General features: G+C 43.9%; 1 protein-coding gene and 1 long non-coding RNA gene across 3 annotated transcripts in view; one reads left to right on the top strand and one right to left on the bottom strand.

Moving 5' to 3' along the window:
- Positions 1-7,747: 7,747 nt before the first annotated feature.
- On the bottom strand, positions 7,748-14,581 carry LOC141925282 (uncharacterized). Its single transcript, XR_012623802.1, has 2 exons — positions 14,289-14,581; positions 7,748-13,065 (listed from the first exon to the last, which is right to left on the bottom strand). It is a non-coding gene; the product is annotated as an uncharacterized LOC141925282 (long non-coding RNA).
- The window catches only part of SP3 (Sp3 transcription factor), a 37,158-nt gene continuing 28,223 nt past the window's right edge, over positions 13,951-22,885 (top strand). The window contains exons 1-3 of one of the 2 annotated variants that reach the window (XM_074829140.1): positions 13,951-14,276; positions 14,601-14,725; positions 14,904-15,020. In XM_074829140.1, the coding sequence (XP_074685241.1) occupies positions 14,270-14,276; positions 14,601-14,725; positions 14,904-15,020 (249 nt within the window). In that variant the 5' untranslated portion in view covers positions 13,951-14,269. The remainder of the gene's footprint in view (positions 14,277-14,600; positions 14,726-14,903; positions 15,021-22,885) is intronic. The other variant, XM_074829139.1, reaches the window with a different exon arrangement.

Genomic DNA, 22,885 nt, shown 5'->3' with positions numbered 1-22,885 from the left:
GGAAGGACATGTCATGTAAATCATGCAAAGTGCTTTTCCATATCATGATTTCGCTTCAAGCATAAAAACAAATGTGCCACTCTGGGCTCTTTCTCAGCTTCTTGCGTCAGTGCGTATGTCTAAGGCATGCACCACTGCCTTACCCACTGCCCGGCAATGCTAGCATTGCAAGAGCAGCCAGAGAGTGACAGGGCAGAAAGGCAAGGGGCCGAGGGGGCACTGGGTGCCTGGGTCTGGAACCTTGCTGAGAGGGGAGCTGGTAATGGTATTTTCTATGCAACTAAGGCAAAATATTGGGACAGACCATTTCTGGACAGCCAGATATGACGACAGCGAGAGCAGCAACTGCGAGACCCACAGTGCGTCTGGACAAGGGAATGTTATGTCTTTGTTTTGGTTACTTTTAATATCTTCCTGTTATTAACAATGATCCTGCTGAATGCCCCTTCCTATGTGCAAACAGGCTGCTTGACCTGCTGGCATGCCAGCGTAGTCCGTGACATCGCCGGCGATGTGCAAGGAGCCCAGCCTGTGGCCGTGTGTGTGTGTGTGTGAATACCTCCATGCCCCTGAGGAGTCTGGTTGTATCTCGTATGCCTACCCGGGCGAACAAAGTGAAAGTTTGTATGGCCACCAGGTCAGGCTATGGGGGCATTTTGATTTAATCACGTCACATATATGGCAAGGGGTATCATTCTATTTTTCAGCTTTTCTTTTTCCTACAGTTTTAGATACCTCATGTGGGGAAAGTAGTATCTTTTAAAGAATGCATTCTATATTTGGTAATGATTCGAGGCACGAATGTGTCTGAAGGAGAAAGGCTTTTCAAGCGGCACGCTGCTGGCTCAAAGGTTCCTCAACAAATTCTGCCGGGCTCTGCCTCTGAGCCATGCTGCCCTCTCACCAGCCTGAGCCTTGAGGGATCAATTCGGGAACTGCTTGAGACTCTGCACGATATTCTTCAATGGCTCCTTTCTTCTCTGGAAGAAAGATACAGGGAAATGTCAGAGAGAATTAACAACTTAAATGGGCGGGTGGCAAGACTTGAAAACCGTACAGAGATTATTGAGAGAGGATCACTGTCCCACAAGGAAACAGTTACTAATACTGCACAGGTGGACTTGGAAAAATTGTTTTGTTTGGGTTTTTTTTTTAAGTTCAGCACAACCTTAAAAAAAAAATTAAAATTGAAAAACCCAATTTAACTCTTCTCCAGCCGGTATCTTGACAATAGCACTAATTGATAAAATGTTGGGAATGGCTTCTATTAACATCCAGGCTGAAAAGTTTGAGTTGGCTGTAACGTCCAGGGGCTGTAATGAGACGCTTCCTATGCAGAAGCATGTGTGAAATGGTCCAAAGTGGAGAGCCCGGGCCAGGCAGCGGCAGGATCTGTGTGGGTGCTGCAGGATTCCCCACTTGGACGTTGAAGCACCCAAGAGGACACAGAGTTGCTGCTGAATTCTAAGTCACTCCCACCATTAACGCCTTGAGTCATTTTCCTCCTGTGTAACTACAGATGATGCATGGTACAGGCAGAACTGGGGCTGGTGCTGCTTGGGAGCTGCATCCATAGCTGGCCTGCTGCTTCCCAGGAACATTAACTGATGCTGTGTGGCAGCAATTTGCAAATTGTCAAGGAACGTGTATATGAAAAAATCTACAACAGGAAATGAAAAACATTTTCCAAATAACAAAATGGAGCAGTAGTCAAATAATTAGGCTCTTATTCAAAACCGAGGACAAGGAAGAACATTGCTCCATTTTTCTTCTTTGAGGTGGAAAGATGGTGAAAGGGAAGATGGATTTGGGTTCAAAAAATGGGTTTATTTCCTGGTTCTGCCATGAGACTTCATGTGTGACCTCTGGCAAAGCTTTCAATACTCCTGCACATCTCACTCATGTCTGTAAAATGGGGATAATCTCTTCCATGATCAACAGAGATTTTATGAGAATATCCCCAATGGACTGAGTCCTCGGAGGTAGAGCAGTATCAGAAGGAATTCTCTAATTTCCCTCTATTATGGGCACCACTGAATTAGATAAGTGACAAGCCAGGATTTCAAACAGTTTGGGAGTTGAACAGTGTTGGTATCCAACAAAGAGCAAATGTTTTCTATTGGGAGATAAGGATATTTTTTTTCCTCACAGTGTAAACATGAAAATATTTGTCTTTGTAGATTAGCTGCAGCAATGAAAATGCTTTGCACAGTCACTAGTTGGGAGTTCTCAGACTGTTAATACATCCTAAACTGTCTGGTACAGCCTGGAAGGGGGAGTTGAATTAAACATGAGATACTGAGCAGGTTGAGGCCTTTTTGCTCGGGATACAGCAGGTTATGTTCTCTGTGAAGTCTCTTCTCTGCTTATAACCATCATACTGATGACCTGTGTATCAAGTGGACAAACAGTAGATGAACCGATGAGGGAGAAAGCCTTAGCTCACTGTCATGCTGGCTGCCACTCGTTTTTGATGTGCAAGTGGCTGTCCCTCTGCCCATGTGGGAAATCATTAACGTACTTTAATTCCTGTTGATTATTATTTGACAAAAGTAATAGCTAACTCACGCTTTTTACAGAAGCCAAATTGGGGCTCTTTACGCTGACTTTGACCAATAAGTTTCTTCTCCCCATAGAAAGCCCAGAGGCAGATTACAAAGTTTCACGGATCATCTGGAAACCCCTAAAATTTTTGTACTTTTTTCCTGTGGCCTTTAGAAACCTGTCTCACAGCCTGCCTCCTTCATTGCCTGAAAATCACGGGAATAAGGAAATGCTTTCTGACTACAGCACTTCCAACTAGGAGCATTATCATGAATTACAGAACTGCGAGGGTCTGGGTCCCAGAAACTCAGAAATCACACTTGTGTTTAACTTCTAGTCCATGCAGAGTCCTACTGCCCTGGGGCTTTAACTCCTGAGGGAACGGTAAGTAAGAATAAGGCCTAGAATTAACTTGCAGATATAATTGACTGGTTTTATTGCAGATGTTTATGTTGAACTGTCCTACTACAGGAATTATCATTCATCCAGGAAATAAAATGGCTCCAATGACTAACTTGAGTGTCACATGAAAGAAGATAAGAGTACTGCCAAATATCTAAAGTTTTATGATACTATTCCCTTAGACTGTTAAAATGAAAGTCAATTTGTTAAATATTTACTTATTTGACAAACATGCTGTTCTGACTTCCTCTCTATATCCTTAAGTAATGAATGACAGAGCATAAAAAAAAGATTACTTGTCTAACTTATTTTAGACTAGTGTAGGAAAAACAGGGACTGACAGGTATAACGTACTGAAGGGAATGGGTATTTTCCCATAAAATTGCAAAATGTAGCTAGTTTAGAAGACTGTAACTTGACTATATTGCTCCAAGCCTTAGAGATTCTTATTACCATGCCTGGTCATTATTATTCTCTTAGCAACAAAAGATTTAAAAAAAGTTCATTAAAAATATCTCAGGCTAACCTCATACACGTGCAGCAGCAAGAATAATAACAATGCCACACACATCCCTTTGTCACCCTGTGACAAGAATGGGCACTTCTGTTTTTCTTGGAGTTAACCTTTTTGGGAAGAAGAGGGGAATAGTAGGATTTGGCTGCTGAATTCTTTAATTATCTCTCCTTCCTTTGTGTGGGGTATGAAGGACTGTGAATCAGAGCACTGCTAGATATGGCTACAGACATCCAAGGCAGCCTGGGTGCATTGATTGCCTCAGCACCTACAAGATTGCTGAGCTTGAGAGCCAAGTTTCCTTGCTACACAACATGAAGAAGAATAAAAAGTTCCTGGATTATATTTTTAGAGACGTGAACGTGCCTAGCAAAGGAAGGTCTGAAGTGTACAGTGCAGAAGAGAGGTATAGATGAAAGATGAGTTACTGTGACTAGGACATAGAGAGACAGGCAGTCATCCAGAGGGGATTGTGAATGCTGGAGTACCAGTTTCTCCCTGGATGTGTGACTGATAGGTGATGAACATGCAGTCCTGGGGTGAGTTAAACAAACCTTGTCAAATGTACCCCAGCTATGAACAGGGAGGAAACATGACTGAGGCAAGTACTATAGTGGGTAAGTGTCTTGAAGACGGTGTGTTTACTGGTACATTATGCAGAACCTGGTTTGGACCCTCTCTCTTTTCCTTTGACATCCAACCGAGATGCCAAAGACACATGGCACTGGCATGTGTGTCTCCAGCAGACCAGCAGAGCCAGGGACCCTGCACTGCATCGGCAAGGGACAACAGTGCCAAGAAGCCTGACTTAATCCTGCCTCCATCTGTGTCTTCTGCATGGATTCCACACCTGTATTACAGAAAAACCAGGAAAGTTGATAGACCTGAGATGTGTGTTCCTCACCAAACTTTTGAGAATGGTTAAACCCTTAGACATCACTGACGTGACAGGTTAGAAAGTGGGATGAAAGGCTTTTTAACAGCACCGGCTCTTGCTAACTTAGACAAGACCAAAGTCCAGGCTGACAGGGCATGAAGTTTTTCTCCAAGGTCTGAGAACCTGAAGACACTGTTTTGTCTAGTGTGCTGCATGTGGAGACTCTGGTGAGAATATCCCATGGGGTCTTTAAGAACAAATTCTGGTCTTGCCTTTCATCTTGGGTTTCAGCTCATCAGGTTTGAGAAATCTGTATGAAAAAAAAAAGGTATCTTTTCTTCCCCAAAGTCAAAGGGCAAAAGTTGAGTATGTAATCTTCAGAGTTGGACAGCGATGGATTAGAAATCCAGCATAAACTCGTCATCCCATGAGCTACAAATCTGATGGGGCTTGGTTTCCTTTGGGTGATGTCTTGTTTGGATTCTCCTAGGTCTACATAGCTGGAAGCTCCAACTGCAGCTTTTTCTGTGGGTGGGTATTCATAACATCTTTCATCTTTGCAGCTTTCTTGGTGTTTAATAAGGGTTTAACTCAAGCTGCAGTGGGTCTCTCTTCTTTTACTTAGCAGCCTGTTTTTATGAAATGTATAGGAATGTAACATTTTTAGCCTTTTATTGCTCTGTCAGATGTGGTTAAAATTGGCTACTGTTTGTTCTTGTTCCCTCTCTTTCTCCTGCACAACGTGCAAGTATGTACATGCACGTATGTGTGCACATATGCGCACACACACAGAGCTATATTATACATATTAAGAGATAATGATCTCAAAACCCTTTTAATTTCTGTAGGAATCCAGGCTAGGGAAAAAAAGTATTGTAATGCTTTTTCTTTGGGAGACGAAAAGAAGGATGAAATTTTTTTTTTTCTATGCAGCAGACAGAATATTCAATTACCACTCTGTTTAAACATAACATGTGTTGCTGAAAATCTGGCACTACTATTGTGAAATAAAAGATGTAGTGGGATCCTTGTCCTGGAACTGCATACTCATGTTTATGCACAGCACTCATGCTTCACCTCCAGTGCCTGAGTGGTCCTGCTGAGACCGGAGGAATGCGTAGGGAATGTAGACTTGCCATGAGATTCTGTCTCCATTACATCTTTCAGAGTTTTGCCATGGAAAGGAAGGCATTTTGCCCTTCATTTCTAAGTAATTAAGATGATAGTGGGGTTTCTGAGTTTTCCAACTTCGTGAAAACAAACTAATAGCAATGATCCACTTCAATAATTCAGATATTAATTGACACAGGAGAGAGAAACAATACATTAAAAAATAATTAACTTTCGTTAATTAATTTTTAGAAATAGGAAGGACACCTGCAGCAAGTGCAGACGTTTGCAACTGTCATTAGATTGGGAAGGCTGTGCAGTAATTCTGAAATGAAAACAGGTCAAAAGGACCAAGAGTGATCTGCAGCATGGTCTGAGAAGTAGCATGAACTGTGTGATTGCTAGTGAGCTGCAAAAAAGGTGATGAAGACATGCATTTTTTTAAAGATGTCTATAGAAGCCAGAGGTTAATTAGCAGTTAAAAGATGTCTATTGGTGTTTTGTCAGCACCATCAGTGTGTTAATTATTGCCATTTTCAAGCCTCAAATGTGCCTCTTTCAGACTTAAGCTGAAATAGATTGATTCTTTTTACTGAGACATTTCTTAGCTAAATTCTAATTAGTATCTTTTTTCCCCCCCCCTGAAAACAGGTTTTTTTCTATGACCAGAACTGGAATTTCAAATCTCATTCAGCTTTCTCCTCCTTGGTATTTGTGATGCGTTTCCACTTGTCTGAGGTGTTACAGGAAGGTAAGGTGAATGAATTTGTTACCTTGGTCTTGTCCAAATTTTAAACTTTGACTTCTCTGCAATGTAGACAAAGAAAAACCTGAAATGAACCCTAGAACTTTCCACCTCCTCTTTCAAAGTTAGTGAGTAGAAAGGCAAAAACCTAATTTGTTCTGTTGCTCTTAATTATTTTGTCTACTTTAATGAAATTATGCTTGTAGGAAAAACCACAAAGGCTTTATATGCCACTGTGGACATGCCAGAACTCTGGTTCAACAACTGGGCTTCCTCACAGGGGAGCGAGAGCTGACCAGGCAGCTCGGGGGCATCCTAGCCAGCCAGTGTAGAGAAGGTATGGGCTGCGCGTGGTCCCCTCGTGTCAGCTAAAACAAAATGCTGAGAACTGCTGTGAGGTCAGGCCGTTCCTGCATCAGACACCTCCTGGGAAAGGTTCTTCTGCCATACATGGCCCCCAGCCCTCTTCTGGAAGTTGCTGCTGCCCCCAACTCCTCTTTCAAAGATCCTGTCAAGCTTTTTTTTTTGAGAAACAAAAAAGCCTCCCTCACCTAAAGATATGTAAGAGTCTAGAGCTGTCATCCAGGTTGACAAATCTCCTTAAATGCATATTCATGTGATCCCTCACTGTTCAGACCATCTTAACCCTGTGGCCTTCAGGCTGCTGGAACCGAGACTGGCCAAAGAGACACGGGAAGTGGTTTGGACTGTAGCCCCAGACCTCCTTCTCCTAGAGGGAGCCACAGAGTCCTGCTTGCTCTTGCTCTGGGAATGGGAATTCAGACTGAGATTCCTAAAAATAAGTCACTTCATCCCTCTAAAAATATTTTCTTTCAGAATACCTAACTCCTGCTATTAACTTTTCAATTTTTCAGTAAACATATGTGCATGTATATAATTTGCCAGTCTCTTTCATTTCCACAATGGCCTACTTTTCTGTCAGTACTATTAAAAGTAAAATGCCGAAGTGGGAGAAAGACAGAATTATGCTAGACAAGAAGTACATAACAAGACACATTTTTTATCTTTCAGGTGAATTTATCTATGTATCTATTTATTTCCATTCCAATTTTGTGACAGGCTATGGAGAAGGATCCTTAGATGCCGTTATTACCTACTCTGCAAGTCATGGTTCTGGACTTCTTCCTCTGAACAGTTTTTCTAACCTTACCTAAAAGATCTGTGATGTTTTAAAAAATTATTTCTATAATTAAATTGTATCTGTTGTGATGACCTTGAAGGGTTAGGAATTAAGCATAAACAGGACAATGATGGGGCCCAAAGGCAGTAACTTTTAGGAAGCTTGAAAAAAAAGAGGTATGTATTTCTCATTTAAGCAAGGTGAAATGACCGAGCTGTCTACAGTGATTTACCTGTTAAAGGGCAAGTTTTCAGCTATATACCAATCTGCTTTTTTGTGTCACCTCTCTCCAAATGGAAGACAGTTTAGATGAATGTTTCCTTTGTGAGAACCAAATTTTGTTAATGAAAAAAGTTCTTAGATGGAATAAGCTGCCAATTGAATAAAAACCACCCAAATTTTACAGAGAAGATGTAACTAATATACTCTTTATTTATTTGTATACACAACTAAAAACAAGACAATACAATTAATGGGGAAAAAAACCTTGTGCAAGTACACTGAAATTCTTCTCCTGTCTTAGTCACACAGGTTAACATAAGAAAAAAACCCAGCAGAATTAGTTTTCTCAAACATGTTATTAAGGACAGAGCCTGTTTACCAGTCAAATAATAGATGTCCCAGTGGAATGTGACAATTTGCAAAATACACAAAAATATACACCCAGGGAGAGTTGCAGCTGTAACAAATGAGGAAGAATTTCTGACTAAAACAGAACATGACTTATTTTGTCCTAATTGCTTAAAAAAATTCATAAATACAATGACTAGGCTAGAAACAATGTTCCAGAGGGCTGTCCTCACACATTGGCATGTGTAGAGATGACAGACTTTCTGTTGGCCCCATTCTTTGAAGATCTGTCACCTGTGATGGTGAAGAGTAACAGACTTTAGATTTGTGTGCAGACCAGATTGTTAGGTACTTATTCACAGGTTCTTCCTCTTACTCTGGCTAGGTTGTGTGTCTCAGACCTCCAGTCAAGTGCACAAAGTGCCTGGAGCTGCCATGTTCCTGCTGTGAATGCTGTGCTGTCCATTAGTTTGCTAGGCCTTTCTTTATCCCATCAACAGCTTCCACTGCATGGGAGTAGATCAGTGGAATCAAATGTCTCCCCTGCTAACAGCTGGATCCAGGTACCACATATTTCTCTCTGATCTCCCTTTAATGGAATTGTTTCAGGCAGAAACTACTATTTTTAGAATTGCCTTCCCATTTAAAGCAGAAAAATTGCTCTTCTAAAATCCAGTTTCACTTTTAATAAATACTGTCTTTTATATGGTTGCACTTAGATACCATCAGACTTGTGCAGCGGACTATACAAATGCCTTGATATTTCAGATGCTCTCAAGTACTGTTTGTGCTCCTCTAGAGGCTAGAAATCCCAGGCTACTGACAGGCACTCTATACTAACAGCCAAAAGCAAGTTCCTGTGCAGTCTAGCAAGCTTGACACCCTGAATTAATCTATTTGCTGCTGCTGAAGGGAGTCTTACCTCTCCTCATCTGCTACCACGTATGGAGCCCTGTCCCTCACCATGTCTAGTTTGACTCCATTTAGCCTGCAATGTGGGGAGAAGTATTTTTGCTGGGTTTGTTTTCTGGCAGTTGTGTAAGTTGATTAAATTATGGCGAGGTCAATGAGCTATTAGGTTGGCTCAGCTTCTTCTGGTCAAACCACACCTACTGCTCAAGCCTGCTCCCGCCTTACAAAATTTGCGCTCACATAGCCACTCATCTCAGAATTGGGAGGTGCTTTCTGGGGGATGACGGCATGATGCCAGCCAACACCTTTCTCTGACCACTGGCTGCCTCCTTGCTCATTTTACACCAGCCAAAGACTCATTTCTCTGTTTATTTCTAAAAGGACGAACTCAAGTCACGCAACTCCAACTACTACGTGCTGACTCAAGAAGCCTCACAAGTCAACCTCCTGTCAGTCCTGCCTGTGGGGCCCTATGTAAAGATCTTTCAATATTCTTCAGCAAACGGGCCCATATGTGATGCAGAAATTAAGAGCGCGATGTCTAGGACTAGTAGCTAGATTCTTTTACCTGTTTGCCAAGACTTAGATAAATTGAAAAGGAAGGCCAAAATTCAGAATGAAGTTGAATTCTAGTAAGTTTAATAGGTCTGATTCAGAACATTGTAATTATCTTGGTTTTGGTAGTACCAAGTAAATGTTTGGCATTTAGGAACCAAAACATATGGCCCTCCAGATTCTACTGGAATTTTAAACAGATGACTAAAGTGAAAGAAGGTACCTCAAACTGAAAAGGATACCTCCTCTGAATTGTTGGTTTTTGTGTTCCAGTTACTTTTTCAGGCATAAGATTTACAGATAATTTTGCTTGTTGTCCTTTCAGTAAAGGCCATGTTTTTTAAGGTAGCTTGTTGAACTGAATCCCTACTGATTCTTCAATGCCATTTTAAACCCAGCCTTTCAAACTAAAGTGACCCGAGACTGAGTTTTCCCAGTGGTACAGAACACACCACAGCAGTACGCATTCCTGCCAGTCTTGTCCAGTTACATTCTAGACTTCAGCATGGCAAAAACACCACTTTACAGAGGAATGGAGTAACACGGATATGAGAACTGAACTGGACCACATACCAACGACCCTTAAATAATATGTTTCTTTAAATAAATGCAGGGTCACCCATAAAAGGGAGCACTGAAGAGAGAAATAATGTATCGTAACTCAGAGAAGTTTCAAAGGAATATAGAGACAGAAAAGACATTTCCAAGTATAGCAGGCACTGTACTGGACGGAAGTTGTGTTATCTGGTGCATTTCCTTCTGAATTTGTATTGAACTGATATCCTCACAGAGACTGGGCTCCAAGACTTAAACCAATGAGATATAAGTTACAGTGGCCAAATGCAGCATTGAGCTTACAAAAGAAATACAGGGTAGGTGTTAAGTTTTAGCGTTCTTTCCAATTTGCATCTTATGTGATCTTTCAAAGCCTTCCCTGAAATTTCATCAGAAGCTGGTAGGTAACACTTCCTGTCCTGAATGTTACTGCTACTTACCACAAAGGCTGCATCTCAGTTCTGAAATACCTACATTTTGGTACCTGGTGGAGGTATTCTCATTATGTATAGACTAGTGTTGCTTTCTCTGTATCTACACAGCTCAAATGACAACACAACATCTTCAGCAAATGGACTGAGAATTCATCCCAGGACCTGCAGTTTACCACAAGCAGCCTAGAAGCAGGAGGCAAGGGCTTAAAGAGACAAGGCTCTTTGATAATAAACTGGTCATGGTTAGTTTATTCAGATCACATACTGATACAGTACATCTGGTGGGTAATCTCAAGAAAGAGGAAACAATGGCTCCTCTAATTGGGCATGGAGCTCAATCTCTGTAGGGTTATCGGCATCGTGCTAACTCAGCAGGAAGACCACCACCTAACAGAACTTCTCTCCAGCATGGATACAATGATCTCCATGATACATCCAGGATTCTTCTAGTGAATGTCTTGATGCTAGTATATTGATAAGCAAAAAGCGACAAATAATGGTTTTTCTAATTTCCTTTTTTTCTTTAATTTTTTTTGCTTCTCATGAGTTCTTAATCTCCAATGGGAAATGGTAAAAAAACTACACTTTATTTTTATTACCAGTTTCTATTTAACATTTCGGACTGAGTCTCTTCTTTACACCTCTTTTTCATAACAGCATACCTTTCCTGCAACTTGCTTGAAATTTATCTTATTTTTAATAGTCTATTAACTAATATTGTTTTGCTTCTTTTTTATCTGAATTTAACGCTGCCATCTCAGTGTCCCCCTAATTTTAGGAACTTGACTATAAAGAGATAGGCTTCACGACACTAGTTGAGGATCATTTACATTCAAGTTTTATGGCACTGAAAACCTCTTTAATACATAAAACCAATCCCATTGATATTTCATATCCTTCTCTCCTAAAGCATTGCAGTTACGTCCCAAGTCTGCAATCAGCTCCATATAGGTAAACTACTGACAACATCTCACTGAAGTCACAGAGCTCTCAACATACATCCAGCTGTAGAAGACCAACTTTCACATTTAGTTTACGTCCTAGACAACATTATCTTCCTAAAGCAAAATGTCATTGATAATGTTTGGCAATACCCTGCTAATTAGCAAGGGCCAGTTTTTAATGTCATCCCCACCTTCCCAGCATATGAACAGGAATTATTTCTCTTACACATCAATCTTTAAACGAACCACTTCCTAGGTTATCAAGGTCCAAAGTCATTGTAATAGTTCCGGTTCCAGGATGACAGCCATGATACATTTCACTAACAACTTCTGACATTGCAAAACAAATTGCAGATTGTATACCAGCTGTAGAAGATTTTGTTTTAGATACTACAGTAGTCTGGTGGATCATGTAATCTTGCATTTTCATTTTCTCCTAAAATTTCCTTATGTATATATACTAATTTTTAAAGGTTGTGTATTTTAACTTTTACTGGTGAAAAATTATTTCTGACATTATTACATTATGTCAAAATAAAGGACTTCTGTTCCTAGTTACAACTTTTGCTTCTTAGAGTGTTCTATTATTAAAATAAAAAATATGAATTACAAGAAGAGCTTCCTCTCCTTTATGGCTTTGTTATTTAACTTGCCAAGAACTGATTCTAAAGTAGAATCATAAGAGACTATGTAAGCAAATATAGACATTTTAAAAACAGAAGTGGGGTTTGTTTTTTTTTTAAACTACCCTGAAAAAAATGAATTGTGACAAACAGCTTTGAAATTAATTTACCATTTACTATTAAGTCACCTGAAGGCACTCTCAACATACCGGTAAAAGTACATGGGCTTAAAACAAGACTACACAGCACACAGTAAGTGATCTTCCACTGACAGGGAAGATACTGCAGCCTTCCTCCATCATAACTTCCTGATATTAAATTCATTTTCTCAGTGCATTTTTTCCTGTTCTGTAATAGCTTCTAGGCTAAGCCTGGGCAGTTACCGCAAGGTCATTGTGCTGGACTGATTAAAAAGTACCGTTTATTCTCTGCTCAGAGAGGCTGTTGAAAATCCTGACCATATTTCTGGGTTTCCTAGTTACTAACTTCTCCATAGGTTTATCTGTTAGCCTGTGACTTGAAACACTCGGCACAACTACAGACATATGAAACTATGCTCACTGTATGTCCTAGGTAATTCTCAGTGATAATTGCATTAAACACTGTAACAGGAAAGCAGGTTTGAGTTCTTCAGTCCAATGTGTTTGAGCCTCATTCATGGACTCCCTAGAAGAACACCACATGAACAGTAACCAAGAAAAAATAATTCATCAGGGGAGTTTACAAGCTAAGGGTCAAAATCACTGCCTCAGCCTATGCACTGTCCTATCACCATGCACGTGCATTTGGACGTGAGGAAAGGCCAAGCTGAAGTTGTTCCCGTTCACAGGAACCCTGCACAAGCTACACGGTGTAACAGAGAAACAGGCCCCACTAATAATCATTTCTGTATCATCACATACTTACATAATGCTTTAAACATATTTCCTGCCTTAGTTTAGCAATCCGAGAGCTCCCGGTTTCCTTTGTATTGCGTAACACGAGGGACAGAGCAGCAAACTGGCGCTGAGGGGAATCTTACTAATTCCCCTTACCGCGACTAAAACGAAATCTGCTGGCATAAACGCTCTGCTTGTGCGAAGGCTTGGCTCCCCAGCTCCGAGCAGAGCGCGCTGCTACCGCTGCTACCGTCGACACTCCTGCGGGAAGGACGTGTCGCGTTAAACTCTTAGTGGCGGCCTTATCCTCGATGGGTTTTATTTTACGGAAGAGGCAAAGGAGCTTTTTAGATTTGGTCAGCCAGGTGCGAGCCCGCCACGGCCAGAAAGCTTACGCAACGGCCCGCGGGGCCGGCCATTGAGGTGTGGCTCCCGGGGCCGCGCCGCCGGCGGCCAGAGGCCGGCGCTGACCTGGCTCCGCCGTCCCGCGGGAGGGGGCGGCCTGCCCTGCGGGCTCCGGCTCCCGGCGGCGGCGCGGGGCCGCCGCCAAGCCAGGGCCTGCCCGGGCGGGCCGGCTCCCCTGGGGACGGCGCGCCGACATCTTAGCGCCGGCGGGGACAAAGCGCAGCGGCGGCGGCGCTGGCTGCTGGCAGGGCGCAGCTCGGCCGCCGCCCCGGAGCCACGGCTGCCGCCAGCCGTGACTGACACCCCCGCCAGGGAGATTTCAAACGAGCGCGGCTCCAGCCCGGCGCCTCCCGGGCACACGCGCACCGCACCGCGCCGCCGGCGCGGCGGGGGGGACGGGAGCGGGGCGGGCGGGGGGGGGGGACGGGCACGGGGGAGAGCGCCGCCGCGCAGCTGTGCCTCTGCGCTGACCCCTGCGGCGCGGGCGGGCGGCCAGGCCCCGCGGGCCGCGTCGCCTCGGCGCGGCGGCGGGGGAGCGCGGCGGCGGGGCCGCCTCCCCGCGGCGCGGGGGCCGCGCGGGCCCGGGCCGGAGCAGGCCGCGGGCTCTCGGCGGGTCCCGCTCATTGTTCCTCGCACAAGCCCTGGCAAACAGGAAGCCGCCTCGGCATGGGGCGCCCCCCCCGCCCCTGGCGGGTGACTGGCAGGCCGGACGGCCAGTACGAGCAGCGGCGGCGGCGGAGCGCAGCCAATGAGCGCGCGCGCGCGGGCGTAGGCGGGAGTTCCGGGCTGGCAGGCGGGCGGGCGGGCGGCGGTGTCGGCCGGGCCCCCTCTCCCGCTGCAAGCCCCACCTTTCGGCTTTCCCGCACCGTCAATCAAAATAGGAAAAAAAACCCCGGAGTAGGCTCGGGCCGCCGCCGCCGCTTCAGCCCGTGAGCACAATAAGCATGTCCCCGGCGGCAGCCGCCTAGCCCCAGCCAGCAGGGCCTGTGTGCGAGCCAGCCAGCCTGCCTGCCTGCCTCCCGCCCAGCCAGCCAGCCAGCCGGCCGCTCGCACTCACACCATGACCGGTACGTACGCACCGACCGAGCCGCCCCGCGGGGCTCCCTGCTCCTGCTCCGGCCCTGCGCTTCCCCGCTCCGGCCCCGGAGCGTCCGTGTGCGAGCGAGGCGAGAGCGGCACTGAGAGCAGCAGCAGGAGGAGCAGGGGGAGGAGGGAGAAGAGGGGCAGGGGCAGCAGCACGGGGAGGAGGAGGAGGAGGAGGAGGAGGGCTCCGTGCGGGAGGGCGGGGGGAGCGCTGGGGTTAGGGGGGGGGAGAGGGAGGGAGGGAGAGGGAGGGGGGTGATCGCTCCCGTCAGTGACTCTCCCCTCCCCCCTCCCCGCTGTGCCCGCAGCTCCCGAGAAGCCCGTGAAACAAGAGGAAATGGCTGCCTTAGACGTGGACAGCAGCAGCCACAGCGAGTATCTCCAGCACGGCAACGGCGCCGCCTCGGCCTCCGCCGGGGCGGCCGCCCCCCAGGTAAGCGCAGGCCCGGCCGGGCCCCTTCCCCCCCTCCCCCGGGTGACACGTTGTGAGCGGGTGCGGGAGCCGGTGCCGCCGCCGCCGCTTCCTGTGTGCGCGTCTGCGAGGAGCCCGGTCGCTGTCCCGCACTAACCGCCACCCACTTTCTCTCCCTGAACCCGCCCATTGTGGGTAGGACGCTCAGCCGTCACCGCTCGCTCTGCTGGCGGCCACCTGCAGCAAGATCGGCCCGCCGTCGCCGGAGGAGGATGAGGCCGCCGCCGCCGCCGCTGCCTCTCACTCTGCCGGAGCGGTGAGTGCCCGCCCCGCCGCTCTCGCACGGCCTGCCGGGGGGAGAGACAGCACAGCCAGCCAGCCCGCCCGCCCGGGGGGAGGGACGGGACACACGGCACTGCCCGCCCGGGGGGAGGGACGATAGCAGGGCCGACCTGCCAGGAGAGGGGTCCCCGGGCTCCCCTGCCTCTCCAGGAGGAGCCGGGCTCCCGGGAGGAGGAGGGAGCCAAGCTCCCCCCTCCCCCGCCATTGGGAGCGGCGCCTTCATTTACTTTCAAAAACGGGGGGAGGCGGGAAACCTCCCTCCCCCGGCCCTGGCACCGGAGCGGCTCGCTCGGCACCCGGCGAGGCTGGGAGGCATCTCACCTCCACCTGAGCGCACCCCCGGTATCCGCTCCTCAGCCGTCTGCCCGGAGCCGCGCACCCAGGCAGGAACACAAAATGAAGGCTGGCTGTAGGGAAGGATGTAGTTAGAAGTAAAATGGCTGTTTAGAAGCGAACGCGGTGGTGGAAAGCTGCTTCCTGTATCGACGCTGTTTTTTCTAGGTGCAGTTATCATGCAGTCCCTCGTATTGCAAACCGAATTTCTGGCCTTATCTCTCATGCGAGCTCGGCTCTGAAAGGAGCCTTGATGACCTTGGGACCTTGTGTGATGAGATAGATCTTGCAGACTAGAAATGCATTCTTCTTGAAGCTAGTTCAACAATATCCATAACAAAAGCCTAATGGAAACTCGTATGTTCCTTAATTGGTCTAGCTAAACTCTCTTGTTGATATATGCTGGTAAAGTTAAGAGATGGTGCATTTCTAAATAACCAATACCTAAAAATACCAGTGTATTAGAAGGGAGTTTCAAATTATCTTTTAAAATGACACGGTGATGTCTTTTTTGGCCTTTGTGCTTGGGAAATCACATATATTACCTCTAAATTAAAAAAAAAAATACAAAAAAGTTTAAAAAAAGCAGAAAAACCTCTTTTTTTTTTTCCACTTTTAAAACAAATCTTGTTTCTAAACTTGCTGTAGAACAGCTTTCTGTGCTTTTAGGATTCTGCAGATAGGAAGAAAAACTGCAAAGCATTGTACTGGTGGGTGAAGTGGCTTTGGCAAGCTTTAACAGATGTCAAAATGTTAAGTTTACTAAATACTAAAGCGCTAAACTTTAAAATGCTTTTCCTGTGTACATTTCAGCTTATTTTACATAGAGGGAAGCCGAAGCAAAATAGTTGTCTGAGGTCACACAGCAGGTTGTAGACTATTGACAGAGCTTGAAAATATATTAAAATTCTGACCCCTTTTCAAGTGTCCTTTCTACTGAACCTGTTTATTTCTTAGGCAGTATGTTTTTAAAAAATCTTTCTAGATGTTGTTAAGTGCCTAATACCTCTAAGATTTGTTTCATAGACCAGATGCATACAGTGCTGAAAAGTGGAATGTTGGATCTGTTTCTTGCATAAACATACATATTGAAAAATGAATGATGCTTAAATGATAGCTTGCTTTCTTATATCTACCTTCAGGTTGTTCTCATTTTAAAGCTGGAATTGTGCATCTTGCAGATGGGTTGATCGCTTAGCATGAGCAATGCTAGGTCTGACAGGGTACCAGAGTGCTAGTACAGGACAAATGGTTCCTGACAGTTCAAAACGGGCAAAGCGGTTTTGAAATAGTACTTCTTTATTCCTGTTAAACTCATATGTTGTTATGTTTATGTATAAGGGGCTTTTCAGGGCAAGGCAGAAGCAATTCAAGAGAAGCCAAAATCTTAGTTAAAACTAAATATGAATATAAACTCACGCACTACTTTTCATACATGCAGATAGGCCCCTCCTACATATCTGCTGTGAGTTAGGTTATAGCATTCTGGTAATTTTTACACTCCTACAACATAGCTCTTGAATGATTCAGAATATTTTGGGTGGAAACTAAATATAAATTGGAAGAGATACCTACAGTAGCTGAACTAGACACTGGAGTTAATTAAGATGACTTTAATAAAGGGAGGGGAGGGACTAAGGTCCCCGAAATACATTTTTGGTGAAAACCAGAATGCCGAAAGGGTGCAATAAAGTGCAATAAAGATTTTTTTTTGTGGTCCCCTGAGTGTATCTTACTGGGGGGTGGAAGAAGTCAGGAGGAGCTAAAAAGGCTTAGATTGTAGGTACCTCGTAACTTATGGAAAATGAAGTCTATATGCATGGACACAGACATATTGTCTTCCTGGGGCTTGTGATGCTCATCCCTTTCCCAGGAATATAGATGAATCGGTTTGATACCTGTGTGTGGGTGATGGTGCCTAATGTAGCAATGGGGAGGCAGCCCCTTCCCGGTATCTTCTGTACCCGGACTGCAGTTCTGTCTGCTGAATGTCTGTTAGAACTCTCAGGCCATATAAACGGATAGTAAAAGTTAAACTAGTCGTTGGCTTTAGAAGCATTTGAAGAGCTTGCATGTATAAGGATAGCAGTGCTGTGTTTTGGGGGTTATTTTGTTAATGCTTTACTGACATTAGCTTGGTAGGAGCTGGCAGGGCTGGAGCCAGTATACTAGGCTAGCCAGTTACTGCACACTGCTTTCCTGGCTGAAATGGTATGCTGCAGCTGCTCCCCAAGAGACCAGCAGTATGATTTAAAAGCAACAGTAACAACAAAACTCCCATAGGAATGCAGGGAATATTGCATGTCTGGGATTTGGGGAAGAGCTGGAGCAAATGTGATTGTATTTGCTGTCATCTAGTTGGCCTTGCTTTGAGCCCAGGGGTTGGACCAGATGACCTTCAGAGGTCCTTTCCAACTGAACTTACTCACTGATTCTATGTTGGTATCTAATCCAAGCCTGCTGTTTGAGTGGACCCCACTTTTATGCTACTGAAAGGATTAGTGTGGAAATAAAGAGAGTAATGAAAGTGGCAACTGCTTTGTATGGAAAGCAAGTGAAGACAACAGCTGACAGAACTAAACTCAACCCTCTTCTCCCTTCCATCCTGTCAATGAACTGGGCAGGCTGTCTCTAGTCCACAAGCTTGGCCCAGGATTCTGGTTAGAGCTATATTTATTTTTGGATGACAGAATACTAGCAGGCATTACTGCTGATTTTGTCTTTGTGCGTTGATGGAGACTGCAGTCTTTCAGTTTAGGCATTGACACCGTGATTTATTCTGCCTACAGTCGTCCAACACCAGTGCTTAGTGTTTTGCCTGCTGGTGTTTGGTTTTAATGTAGATGGCCTTGAGTTTGTGGCTTGCTTACCTGAGAATCTTTTCCTCAGTTGCCACACTACTGCATCCATGGTTGGTTCAAATGCTTGCCCTAGAAACTTCCCCTCGAATATAGCTGCCTGCTGGTATGTGTGAAAGCCTTGCTGGGATGGTATGCACTGCTGCCTGACCTAGAGTGACAGCTTATATCTTTTGACCTCTGTGGATGTCTTTCCCTCTCTTGGGAATGTTAAGTCTGAGAAGTTTTAGTTTGGGTCTTGCTTTTTCACTGTTTATCGTTGGCTAATAATTCTACCTTAAACTTTCATATTTAGGATTCTTTTTCATTTAGTTAAAAATGCTCTAGTTTCATTCCAGTTTAAATATCTGGAAAGATTTTGGCATTAGGTGAAAAGGAGAAGCAAAGCAGAGGTGGCAGAGCCCTGCATGGAGAAAACAAAAGAGGAAACAGATTCTAACATTTAGGTCCAACAAACTGTTGATGATCAGTTGTATGGTTGTCCCATGGTGAGATGATTGTTTAAGAAGCTACGAAGTTGAAATGATAACCGGTTGTTTATGTTCTCTTACTTTATTGCAATGCAAAGCTAAGGACACTCTGTTGAACTGTCATGCTCCCAAGGGCCGTTCTTATGGTTGTGCTGGGCATGACTGGGATAGGTGAGGATACAGTGCAAGACTGATGGGAGCACGGGGTTGGAGGACTGGAAGGAAGGTGGGTGAATTGAGAAAAGTGGCAGGCTGGCTGAGAAAACTGTTGGTTCTGACAGCCACCAAAGAATGGGAGCTGTCAGAGGTGAATGCCCCCGTTGTGGTATGTAGCTGCTGCATCTAGTGTGCTGCAGGCTGCACTGATTCTTTAGTCTTAAAAAAAAGCAGGGGGGTATGATTTATTTGTGTTGTTGCTTACCAACAATATGTGGAAAACGTTTGGAGAGATTAATGATTAGCAATGTGGGGAAGATGAATATCATTTCTCTGCTGTACTCAAAGCATTTACTTGTATCTTTTACAAATAAAGGTTGGAGTGTTTTAAGACTGCTTTGGCATATCTTGAGCTTTAGAATTGAGTATCAATGCTTCACAGAACTTAATGAAAATCTGGAATTCCAGTTTATGCCTCAGAACATTAACCATCTGAGATGCAACTAGCTTAAGATCATCTTAGGTGGAAATAGTGCTGATAGGATAGAGAAATATGAAGGTGTTTTAAATTTCATGTTTTCCACTAGGCAAAAATATGGGTAAATCCCATGTGTCAGTTACCCATACTTCTCAGTTCTCTGGCCTATATGATGGTTTTGAGGAAGCTCAAAGTGATTCTGACACCCATTTTCTCCTTTATGGGTGATACTATAGGTTCCTGATGCTAAGTTTCTGGATGTGAACAGAGGTACCAGAAAGTGTTTAGCCACCATAGAAAAGCCTGCCTGGGGTTGTCTTGCTTCTCTCTGTTACATAATTTTACAAAACAGAGAAGTTTCAGGTAGAATATAGTGCCTAACAGTATGTTTCCCCTGATGCTGTCCAGAAGCTCATGTTTTAAAATGTTCTTTGATTTTCACATTCCAATTATGTCTTCCTAGTGTTGAATCAGAACCAAGTGTAGATGTTCTTTTACAGGTGCTTTAAGTATGTTCCTAAAAATGTTGTTTTATTTCTCTTTACAGTTTTAGAGAAAGTAAGAAAATACATATTTTAAAACATTTCCATATTTAAAGACAGCATAAACCAAAAAGTTTTCTCTGATATTTAAACATTAGTAAGAAGTGTGTAATAATTTATAAAACAGTTGAGGCGGGTAAGGATCTCTGGAGATTCTCTGGTCCAACCTCCTTGCTCAAAGCACAATCAATGAGAGCAGGTTGTTCAGGACTGTGTTCTGTGGGTTTTGATTATCTCCAAGGATGGACACCACAGCCTGTTCCAGGGTTTGATCGCCCTTATGGTTTAAAAAAAAAAAAAAAAAGTTTTTTTTCTTATGTTATGGGGAACAGAGTCAAAAGCCTGGCTGAAGTAGTGATAAATAATATCCCCTGCCTAACCCCATCTAACAATCAGTTGTCTCATCACAGAAGGTTGTCAGGTTACTTAATTAAGCATCATTTCCCCTGACTGACTACTTCTGATCACCTTCTCTTCCCACCCCCCCAAGGTTATTTGAAGGTTATTTTAGTTTGGGTTTTTTTTTTTTTTCAAGGTTATTTGCTGCATTGCCTTCCCAAAAATCAGGTTGAGGCTGACTAGTCCCAGGTCCTCTGTCTTGCTCTTCTTCATGATTTGGTAGAGCCTTCAGCACCCAAGTTGGTGAAGGCATTAGGGAAATGAACCATTTCACCCAAACTTCTATGCAAAATTCTAGTTTGGCATGCAGTTATATGAAGATTAATACACATCTATAGATTAATAATTAATTAAAAAATGAAGTTACATACAATCTAGTTAAAAATGCCTCCTTGTTGCCATATCTCATTTGTTAATACAGGAGCCTTTTTGTTTCTACTAATGTCAGGGACATTTTATTGTCTTAATTTAGACAAATTCTGAATTTCTGCTGATTAAAAACAATCTATTAAAGTTCTGGATCCAGTTGTTCATCTCAAGCAAAAAGATTTAGATGTTCCTTACAATTAAATGTTAGATATGTTTCACCAGATTGGAATTGTCTTTTAAAGTAACATTATAAGCAGCCCCAGATAATATGTTTTCCCTGAAACATTCTTTGATTCTCTAAATGTTTGATTTGGGCAAATGTATTTCTCTGAATTGAGTGGCTTCATTGGCAGAGGGCTGAAACATGCAACAGAATTAATTTGACTTAACAAGCAGCTTTGTGTCAGCTGAACCACAGTGACTGATGTTGAATGTGTTTTTAACCTATGGAAAATACAAGATATAATGTATTAGCTCATACCTTAATGAAAGAGTTGAAGCAAGTGCATTTTATCTTGTATTTGTAATGACCTAAGAATGCACAGATAGTTTACTGTAGCTTGGTAAACACATGGTATTAAACTCATGCATTAGAGCCCTAACTCTTTCATAAAACAACAATTTGGATGAGGCAGTGGCCAATCTTCTTCATTAGGTATGTGATTTTTAAATGTTTAGGAGCTCGTGACTCATTATCTGTCCACCTCTGCTTGTTTTGCTGATGCTTTTGCTCCAGGACTAAATGGGGCAAAAGTGACTTTCTGAAAAGTGCAGCAAAAAGCAGTCCACAATAGACCGGCACAGATAAACGTTTGGTAGTTCTTTAGCAGCAAAATACAGATGGCTAATGACATGTGTCCGGTTGATCACATTTGACATGTTGAAATGCAGGTGCCTACAACATACACCAGCTCTTACAGGGATGTTTCTCTCCTTTCCAATTTTACTTTGGTGAACGATGTGGGTTTTCTTTAAAACCGAAGTCCCATCCCTCAACATGGTTTAGATCACTTTTTAAAGGTATTTTACCTTCTGTATGTGTTTTCTTATCTCCTTCCACATTTGACTCAATGTTGCTTTAATTTTCTCTAAACAAATTGAACAAGACAATGACTAGATTTTTATTTATCATGACCCCTTATTCTTCAGGGATGAGAATATTGACTCAGATCTCTTTATTTTACCTGCTGGAAATCATATGAGGCTTCTTAAAGAATCAAAAGATAGGCTGAACAGCAGTTGTTGCTTCCACTCCTTGGTGGTACTTGACCCTTCAGGTGGATGTTATCATTTGATTTTAATTCTTCCCATGCCTTGTGCCAGCTACTTTTTGCTCTGTTCCTGTCTCTCTTGTTTCCTGATCCTGCTTCCAGTGAATTCCCCGTTGCTTCCTGTTCTCTCCTCCTTGGCTGAGTACTGCTAATGCTGAACTTTCCTCAGATCTTTGTCCCTTTCTCTTGACACAGAGCCTTTGGATTGCAACTGTCCAGCCTTCTCTTAAAGGAGCAGCTTCCAAATAACTGCTGTCTGAGTATAAGTTGATAAGGAAAAGAACTGTTGCTTTATCTGTACCCTCTAAGTATTTTTCATGGATGGCTGAGAGACAGCAAACAAACTTTGGTCTGTTAGGGCTGCTCTGTAAAGATCAGTGAGTGAGTGAGCTGTAGATGTTGCTGCTCATACATCAGTGGTAGAACTTTGCGTTACTACAACAATGCTTAATTGCTTGAGGATGCGGTGAAAGGTTACTACTCTTTTTAGTAGGAAAAGAAGTCCAAGAAATGTCTTACTAGCTCAGCAGACTTTGAGAAAGGGTGTAACAGTCATGCTTGTTATGACAGGTTGGTGGTGACCAGTTGAGGTTAGAGATCATCCTCAAATTCTCTTTACTATATAGGCTTTTTTCATGCTTTAATACGAGTAATTTTGATAGCTGCCAGATAGCTTCTTGAAAGCCTCACCCTCTTTTTGCCCCTCCCTCCTCATGATTCATCTGGTAGTGTCTGATACAGCCAGCTGCGACAGCAACATGTGAACAGGCATTTCATGTACTATGTGCAGCAATAGCTTCATATCCATGTGCATGAACTTCTCCATGGACTGACAAGTGCATCTACTAAAAGACTGTCTCTATGGAGCTAAAACCCCTACAGAGCAGGATTTGAGGGAAGATTTCGCTAGATATGAAAAGGTGAGGAAAGATGTGTGCCCAGCATGAAAAGGGCAAAGGCCAT

This window comes from Strix aluco, chromosome 6 (genome assembly GCF_031877795.1).
Source record: "Strix aluco isolate bStrAlu1 chromosome 6, bStrAlu1.hap1, whole genome shotgun sequence".
NCBI lineage: Eukaryota > Metazoa > Chordata > Aves > Strigiformes > Strigidae > Strix > Strix aluco.
Note: the sequence above shows the minus strand (reverse complement) of the source record. Positions and strands in the feature narration are given on the sequence as shown.